The sequence below is a fragment of the Lissotriton helveticus genome, chromosome 9, assembly GCF_964261635.1.
Source record: "Lissotriton helveticus chromosome 9, aLisHel1.1, whole genome shotgun sequence".
Taxonomy (NCBI): Eukaryota; Metazoa; Chordata; class Amphibia; order Caudata; family Salamandridae; genus Lissotriton; species Lissotriton helveticus.
Window position 1 is genome coordinate 547,203,229 of NC_136070.1, and position 9,199 is coordinate 547,212,427.

The 9,199-nt window shown below is 41.8% G+C and overlaps 1 protein-coding gene across 1 annotated transcript in view; it reads left to right on the forward strand.

Annotated features, from left to right (window-relative positions):
• Nucleotides 1-8,714, forward strand: part of POLA2 (DNA polymerase alpha 2, accessory subunit) — a 273,226-nt gene extending 264,512 nt beyond the window's left edge. Inside the window, exon 18 of the mRNA XM_078660428.1 lies at nucleotides 7,626-8,714. Coding sequence (XP_078516554.1) covers nucleotides 7,626-7,775 — 150 coding nt within the window. The 3' untranslated portion in view covers nucleotides 7,776-8,714. The remainder of the gene's footprint in view (nucleotides 1-7,625) is intronic.
• Nucleotides 8,715-9,199: the final 485 nt, after the last annotated feature.

Sequence of the window (9,199 nt, forward strand, 5' to 3'; positions counted from 1 at the left end):
GATCATCCGAGTTTATTTTTGTTAGAAGTTGAGTGTTTATAATCAAAGCGGTTATATTGACCAAGGATGATGAAGTCCAGAATATCCGCCTCTGATCAGCATTTATCAAGATAGTACTATTATGAAATGTAATCTGGTTTGAAGAGGAGTGATTAGCCATCCATTGAGTGGATATATGGAGTAATGCGTCATCGCTCACTTCGGTGAAGTTGGAATGCAAATAAACAACTGTCTCCTGTAGTTCCATGCCACAAATTATATAATCAATGATTGAGAAGGTTCCATTTCCTCGTCAAGTATACGCAGCCGGTATATCTCCTTCTACATTGCCATTCAATATCGTCCCGTTTAGATTTGGAAGAAATTATAGTAACAATTTACCTCTTTTTTCCGATTTAATTCCTTCAGGAAATTTAGGAGTGGATATTTCCAATGACTCTTCTTTATATAGATTTATCCACTTTCTGATTTCAGTATTGGAAACTTTTCCATTAAGATCGCCCATGATTAAATATGACAAATGTGAATGGTCATCTATAACCTGAGTGATTCTTTCCATTGTATCCACAAATAGTGCGTCTTGATTTGTGCCAGGTGGGGCGTAAACATTGAAGAGCAGGATAGCCTTTGGTGGGGCCGAAATGTGTGTTTTTAATAATACTTTAATGCATTGTAGATTCTCAGAATTGGTCTCAACAATCCTTTGGTCCCATAGGTATTCCTCCCTAAGTAGGATTGCCAGACCACCCTTTGCATGGCCCCGTTTAGTTGCTTTTGCCGGAATATCATAAACGTAATAACCTTTATGGAGGAAAGATTTTGTTGCCCAGGTTTCCTGTAGAATCAGGATATCAGGTTGATTTATAGTAGCTTCTGACATTTTGTTTTCAGATTTTCCAGCCATGTTCCACGAGGTAATCTTCAGGCCTTTGTTAAACAGTAGGTTTTTGGCCGTTAATAATTTTGTTACTGTTTAATGTCTCCGAAACCCATGCCCAAGATTTTGTAGTTTTTCCAGACTCTTTCACTTCTAAGTCATTGCACCAGACTACCCTTTCGTCATTGGTCAGGAGGATTTTCAAAGTATCCTTCCCTGTATGAATCGACCTTAAGTTTTCTGATGCTGGAATATTTTTGTGCATGCTCAGATGTGGCCAAAGAAGACCGTTGGACCTTTTGTTATGTTTATTTTCTTCCAGTTCAGATATTTCGATTACGTCGTAACCACATTTGTGGAGTATCTCCTTTTCTCTAAGAATAATCTCAGGTAAGACTGATGACCAAAAGGATACCGTCGCTATTTTGTTATTTTCTTTTTTGGGGAAGATCACCAGATCTATTTCTTGGCTGGTCAAGGATTGTAAAGGTAGTATTTGTTGGAGAAGATTTATTATCCTTCCACGATTGAGTGGTACGGTGTCAATAGGAAAAAGCTCCTCGAATTGTAAGAGTTTGGATGGTTTTATATCCCCACGTAAGGATTTCTTATCGTCATCTTCTCCTGTTCTTTTATTTCTATGCCCTATTTCAGAAAACAATGTGGACGGAAAATATTCGTGAGCTCTAGGATTCAGAATTTGAACTTTCCGAGAGATTTTTCTATCGCTGATTTCCTCTTTTTTGTCCATATAAAGAATTGGGGTTTCCTCTTGCCTCTGACTGATTTTTCAGGGTGTAGTAGGTTTTTGAAATTTGAGCTTGCGTGTTTTCTTTTTTTGGATTCTTCTTGTTGGCTTTTTTCTTCTTTTTTTCCTTCCTTCTTCTTGGATTTCTGTTGTTGTAGAGATTATTTCGCCTTGATCAGCGTCAGGTTTATGTTTAGTGTTGTTTACCTTGTCGTCTTCGTCAAGAATAATTTTGTGCGAGTCCGTTTTTTTGTTGGAGTTAGAAAAAATAGTGTACTGTTTTACATTTTTTGGAAAATCTTCTTTGAAGAGTTTCTTTAGGGAGAATATATCAGTATCTTTTTGAATTTCCAGATTTTCCTTTATTTGTTTTCCTGTTTTTTCTATCTTTGATGTTTGAGTACTAGCGTCACATTTTGTTTGTATCTGGAAGCTTTCGTTAATTTTATTTAAATTATTCTTTTGCAGTTGCGTCGTATCGGAAATTTGTTGTTTTTTCATTGCTTCGACGGTTTCTTTTTTCTTTTTCTCCTCCACTAAGAATGTTAGTATACCGATTTGTGCGTCTAAGGTTTGATCCGAGTTTTCCAGGATGTGTAGTAGGAAAGATAGGACTGATTCTAAGATTTCCTGTAGGGAAAAAAGAGCTTTAGACATTGGATTTTCGGTGTTTGTATTATTGGCGAGTTTAGGGAAGAAAGGGTCCAGTGAAGAGTCTAGTGCAAGATCTAGTTCTGGTAGTTTTTTCTCAGAATTATTTAAAAGATTATCTGAGTTTGACTGTACATCAGATATATGGACCACTGACTTCAGATTGGATCCTTGAGTAACTTCAATACGATCTGGACTCCCTGACCGTTTTATTGGAGTTGAAGATGTTAAGTGAATCGAATCACGCTCCAGGGATTGTAATTCCTGTAATGAGCAGTTTTTCTTTTGGTTAGATTCCAAAACAAGCACACTTAGGTTATCCGTGGATTGTTGGTTCAAAGAAGAAAGCATTTTTACCTCCTTATTTTCAGTAGGATCCAAGTTATTTTCCATTTCCGGGAGATAGGTAAATAGTTCCCTGTTTAATGATAACGCAGAAAAGTAATTACTAATTGCCGGGGTCCCGGCTAACCGGCCTTGTTTTACTGCTTTGACAGAGGATTTCCTGATTGCTTCTTCAGTGCCCATTCGCTTCGTAAATATAGTACGAGATCTTAATTTCTTGAATCCCATTAGGCTTTCCTGTAATAAGTCTAGTAGTTATAGACAATCGTGGTTTTTCGAATGATTTTTGTGCGTTTTATTGTTAGAACTTCAACGCTTTTCAACGTAACCTTTTTTGTCAGTCTCAGAGACCTTGCTGTTACGTTTACCGCTATGGCAGTCAGATTTGTTACTTGTCATACAGGTCCCCAATACTTTTAGAGGTATGGAAGTAAATGTTAATAGGGAGTCCCGTCCTTATACGTCCCCGGACGGCCACAGACGGCCCGCCCTTTGCCCGGGCTATGCCCCGCGCGCGTCCCGCGTGCGCGCTTGCCGCTACGTTGAAATAGGAGAGTTGGGGGCGGGAAGAGACACCAGGTGCGCTGGGATCTGAAAGCGCTAGGCACCCTGGGTCTCGCAGTCCCAGCCCCCGGCAGCGTCCGCGTGTGCCCAAGCTCCTCGTTGGTCAGAAAGCAGGGACTGTTCAAACAACAGCAGTCTGGTCGAAGGCAAAATCCAAAGTGCAGCAAAGTTAATCCAGGAAGGCTGCGAGCGGCCCCCGCGGAGCGGGGGCCGCAAGCCTTAAATAATTGATGAGAGGCGGATGAAGGGCGGAGAGCTGGGGGCGGGAAGAGACACCAGGTGCGCTGGGATCTGAAAGCGCTAGGCACCCTGGGTCTCGCAGTCCCAGCCCCCGGCAGCGTCCGCGTGTGCCCAAGCTCCTCGTTGGTCAGAAAGCAGGGACTGTTCAAACAACAGCAGTCTGGTCGAAGGCAAAATCCAAAGTGCAGCAAAGTTAATCCAGGAAGGCTGCGAGCGGCACCAAGTGTTCTTGGTCAATATATAGGATGTCTACTGTTTAGCCAGATATACCCGTCTAGAAAAGGCATTCACACATAGTTCCTGCATTTCCCACCTACTCTCTTGTGGACTGTGCTAAAATTGTATAACATATTCCCTGTGTCTTCTTTTTTATGTGAGATCCAGTATGTGCTAAAATCAATTTAGTGATACCCTGCTCATAAATAGCTTGCCCTTTGCTTAAACTGACAAAAAAAATACAGCTGCTCTTGTTTCCCAAAACCTTTGGTTCCAAGCAAGTATTAAGACACTGGCCCCATTTTGGTTTCAGAAAATGTAAAGGTATTCCTGCTAGGGAAGAAGGATCCTTGCCTAAAGGGATCTCTGATTGGATCTGTCAGAAAAGATACCCTTCTTTGCTGCCATTACCCCTCTAAATCCTTCACAAATGTAGGAGTGTCTACATTGGTTGTACCTGAGGAAAGATCCTAATTTGCATGTGGATCACTTCAAACTGTGTATAATCTGCAGAATTTTCACATTGCAGCGACTGAGAAGAGTTAGGTGGTGACAAGTGAGAGTCTGCTGACGGAAGGAACCAATTATTGATATTTGTTAGACAGTTATATGACCATCCATGCATGCGTCCATTATGTTCTATGGACCATGATGTGAGGCGTCAGATATGGGCCTTCCTCCTTTTATTTTAACAAACAACAAAATTACGGCGGTAGTATGCATTTAATCTCAGCAATTGTCAGTGAGTCTGGCAGCATCCCAGCCACCATTTGTGTTTACTGTGCTGCTCTAGACCTAGACCAGCCTTATGCAAATCTGTCTTGGTTCTGCTCTTAAACACTCCAAGACAAACTGCTCAACCAGGTTCCCTCCAGACAAGCACACAAGCAACTTCTGATTTAGAACCTCTACTGCCGCAAACAACAAAGCGAGTGAAGAGAAGTGTGGCTCAATGGTTAGAGCGGCAGACCCTGATGCAGAGGTCTGGCCCGGGACCAGGGTTCAATTCCCGCCTCAGCGGGTCTTGGGCTCAATTTCCTCGGACCTGATAATTCTCGCCTCGGTGCCTATTCTAATCATGGGTCCCACTCTGCAACTCTGAGCAATAGCTTGCTTAATCTCCACAACGGCTCCAACAGCACTGGGATGCCTGGCTTCACCTTGGGGGTGCCCAGGAGTGGACATTTCACAGGGAAAACCCAGGACGGGTTCCACAGCAATATGCGTACAGCGCCAGGAAACCCCGGTTGGGGTATAAGTGCGCTTTACAATTACAAATTCATTTAATTTCATTTCATAACCAGTGACCGAAATGAGTGCGGTAGAATCCCCGATTGTGACGGGTATGCAAAGATTTGGGTTTTGTGCGGATTGTGCCATAGGGCTCAAGAAGCACATCACTGATGACCCTCAAATGGGACGAACAATGGATGTGGTGGCTTTGAGGGAAGCAGCAGTACCACCATCCCATTTTAGCCTTTACTGGCAATTACCGCAGTTCTCTTTTCTGACTTCTGTGATGGAGGATGCTCGAGATCTGACAAGAAAATCTTTTAACACATGTACCTTTCTAAGTTCACTGAACACCTTTAGGGATAGGAGTTTTTGTATAATCTGTCTCCCAAGAGCGAACCCCTTGAAATAGTCAGTTTTTTCAGAAATTATCTCGCAGTTAATAGAAGCACCGAGAGATTTGTCTCCATGGCAGGCAGTTTGAGGCCAAGCTGTGTAATGTGGCAGGAGACAACTGATCACAGAGGTCTGGTGCAACTGGTGAAGAGGCTTCTTCCTCCAAGATTCACTGAGGTTCCTTTGAAGACCACCATTTGAAGACCAGCATAGAGGTATATTGAAAACGATGTGACAAATGCAGACTCTCTGTTTCCAGTCAACATTGAGGACTTTGATATCAAGTAAGGGACAATCCCTGCTCACTTACCATTGAGGACTCTTTGAGCATAAAGAACCCATTTCTTCCCTGAAGAAAATGAGTGTTAGACGTTGAGACAGCCTTCTGCTTCAAGTAGGAAAATCAACAAGGTAGTCTTCAAGTGTTCCTACATCTGAAAAAGAGTACTTCCAGATATACCCCCCCTTAAAAACTGAGGGCCTCAGTAAAGTTTATTGCCATCGTTCCCAACCCCAACTCTTCTTCAGACTCCACAACGAGAAATGGCAGCCATGACTTTGACTCCTCCATGACTTTGACTCCTCAGACGCCTTGTTCGCTGAGGAACTCTTTCAGTTATCTAAAAGCTAAGACACAGTTGCAAAGAAGTGTTACTGCCACAAAGAGAAAAAGAATAAGATGATTTATTCCCAGATGGCAACATTTGCGGGGCATCATTCTCCTTGAAGAGCATACACGCATCAGTAAGTGTGAATTATTGTAGAACATCTGTTTGTGTGTATATGACAGTTTCATGGAATAAGAGCCGAAAAAGGCGTGTCTACAGATACTCCCCAACTCTGAGTGACTTAAAGAGCATCCCTTGAGCTTCAGCATCATCCACGACGTTGTAAGTAGAATAGCAGCAACGCTTGAGGTTCCATATGACTGCTCACACCAAGACCTCAGTCATTTTGTGAACATTCAATATCTGACAATAGCAAAAAAAATGCATTCTTTAATCTCTCAGCCCTAATAGAACTATCATTGGAACTATTTTTCTGTAATTCATGTTTCTTCTGAAGCTTTAAGGAGACTTGTGGATGAGCAAATGGCACAAGAAAATAAATAAGCAGGAAAAGAGGCCAATGTAATGGGGAGAGTAAGAGCTACTAGTCTTTAAGTGTGGGTAGAGGTAGTAAAGTTTAGGGAGGGATATGTGTACTGTGGTAGAGATATTGCACTTGAGCATAGGCATGATCAAGTACTTATGTTCTAGATATGAGGAGGGGTAGTAGTGTATGAATATGGGATAAGGAGAAAAAAAAGAATTTGGGTTCATCTTGACGGATAGGTAAACAGGAAGAGGAAAGAGAGTGGGGTTTCCGGCATAAAAAGAAACAAGGTAGCTGTACGATACTACAAGCATAGGTTATGTTTTCAATCTGAAGGAAATTCACCAGGATGAATGTAACAACCTGGGAATACCAGTAATTTGAAAACAAATGAGGTACACTGTTATGGAGAAAGTTCTCGAAAGCAAGTATCCTTGAGGTTGTTTTCCACCAGAAGCCCATACGACTTTCATGTGCTGAGCAGTCAAGTCCCTCGATAGCAGGAGCCACAGCGAAGACAACTGTTTCTTCAACTAAGGCCAACAAGCAGAAGACTAGGTTAACATACTTATGCAGTAGCAGGAAACCTCCAGCCATAGGAAAACAGTTACCCCCTTCTTGCTCTTCTGTTAGCCACTCCAGTGGGAGAATCATTTTGAATCTTTTTCCAGAGTGGCACAAAAAGGAAGTGTTTAATTTTTTCTAGAAGACCTCCTCATCTCCTTTGTTCCTCCCCAAAGTTCAGGTACTAATACTTGTAGTGTTTTACTATTTACCGTTAGGCTTTCTGTTCATTCCGCTTGCTTTCAAAGTTTGGCTAAGCCGCCACTTTGGTACTTAGTTTCTGTCCAGTGGTGAATGACTCCCTTAATACATCTGCACTCTTTGACCTACTTTTGCTTCTTATATCATCTCACCTGGCCTCTACATGTGTTGTACTACCTGATCTCTTTAGGCTCTGTAGATTACTTGACAGACTGGGAGTTGTTCTGGGCATGTTTTAATGACCTGTGCAAGTTGGTTGAGCTGTAGAAATTGCCCAAAGTTTATCCAGGTTAGTTTGTTTCGTCCACGAGCTCCAGTCTCACCACTTTTGGCACTAATCTTTTAAAATGCATTGGAAATTGTGTGTTTATTCTTAAGAATTACATTCTCCACGTTTAAAGATTTCCTTTCTAATTGATGTGGACCAGCTGTGAATGACTCATTATCCCATGCCTTCATCCAGTCTTTCATTAACACTTTCCTTTTCCCTTGCAGGATGTCATTGGCTGTGTGTGCGTGAATCCAGGACGACTGACGAAAGGTCAAGTTGGTGGAACGTATGGGCGGCTCTTTATTAAGAGGGAAGATCCTGGGCCAGAGAAGCGGAAAAGCCCCTGTATTTCAGCCCAAGTAGTGAAAATCTGATTGGATATCCAACGTTGAATAGGACTACCTTACTCCTACTGTTCATGGAATGCCCTTAACCATTCATTATACCTGGAAAGGAAGTCTTGGTCAAACCATTTAAGAAGGGATTTCTGAAAAGAGTTGTCAGTCTCTCAGAACATATGCAAACTGGCAAGAGGGTGTTTTGCTTTTCATTACAAGGCTCAGGAATTCATTAGCAAGGCGCTATCTTCTACAGACTCCATGCCTTCTCAACAGCACTATCCGTATTCTGAATTTACAGGTTGACCGTGAAACTGTTGAACTTTTCATAGCTCCTCCTACATCCGATCGCCATTTGGTTGTACCTTTGTATCAAAGAAGAAAAAGTAAATCTAGCATGGCATCTTGTAGTGGATGTTTCCATTGACATTGGAGCAGTGTTGCATATTTTCCACCATTATTAACAGATAAGGTCTTGGGGGCTCTTCTTCCATGGTGTTCCCGGTGGATCCTACGTGACATTATTAAGCTTACCTGATGCTAAATGTTGAGGCTTCCTATCTCATTGTCATATCTGCAGTTTTCGCAGTTATTTTATATCCTGTAACCAGGGAAACCTATTGCAGTCCGGAAACATACTTTCCCACATTCCAGGCAATCACAAGGACATTTTATCCATTAGGCAAATTATGAGGTTTACATTTATCTTAACAAATGTCAATTTGTGTGGAATACTAATCCTGGCACCAAATACAGATCATCTACCCAATAACCAATCCCCATGATTTTCACTTTTACTACCACATTTCAAGACAACGTAATTGAGAGAATGATACTGCAAATCCCACAGTTCAGAATTAGGCTAAGCTAGGATTCTGTGTGGGACATGTCCAAAGTAGTGGTCCATTTGCAGAGGTCTGATTTTTAGACTTGTGAAATGACGTTTTTGTGAATTAAAAGTATTTTGATATGTAAGGCATGTTCCTTGTATTTCTGGTGAGAATGGTGAAATCCGTACAGCCTAGCAAATGCAAGATATGGCACAGCCTGTTAGGTTTGCTTTAGTAGTTAAACTTAACACTTAGATATGCCCTAGGAGCAACTGTAGAGTGGTTTGCCGGTCACTATTCGAGAACAAAAATGTTATGTTGATGCTTAACCAAATATTTCTAAATTAATGAGAATGTGCTTCACTGCCATGCCATTTTAACAGGTTTGTGCATTTCAAACTTCCACAAGACCCTCTCAACCGAGCTAGTAGGGGAGATGGCCTAATAGTTTGGCCTAGAGTGCCAATTTCAGTGTGATTTCAATGTTACGATCTACGTGGAGTGGGACTGTTAATTATGGATACCAATACCAGCAGATTTTCACCTTTGTGTACCCCAAGGTGCCAGACTGGATACGGAAACTTTGCAAAACCTCTCCAGCACTGTTAGGTCGTGGTAAGTTCTGCCTGA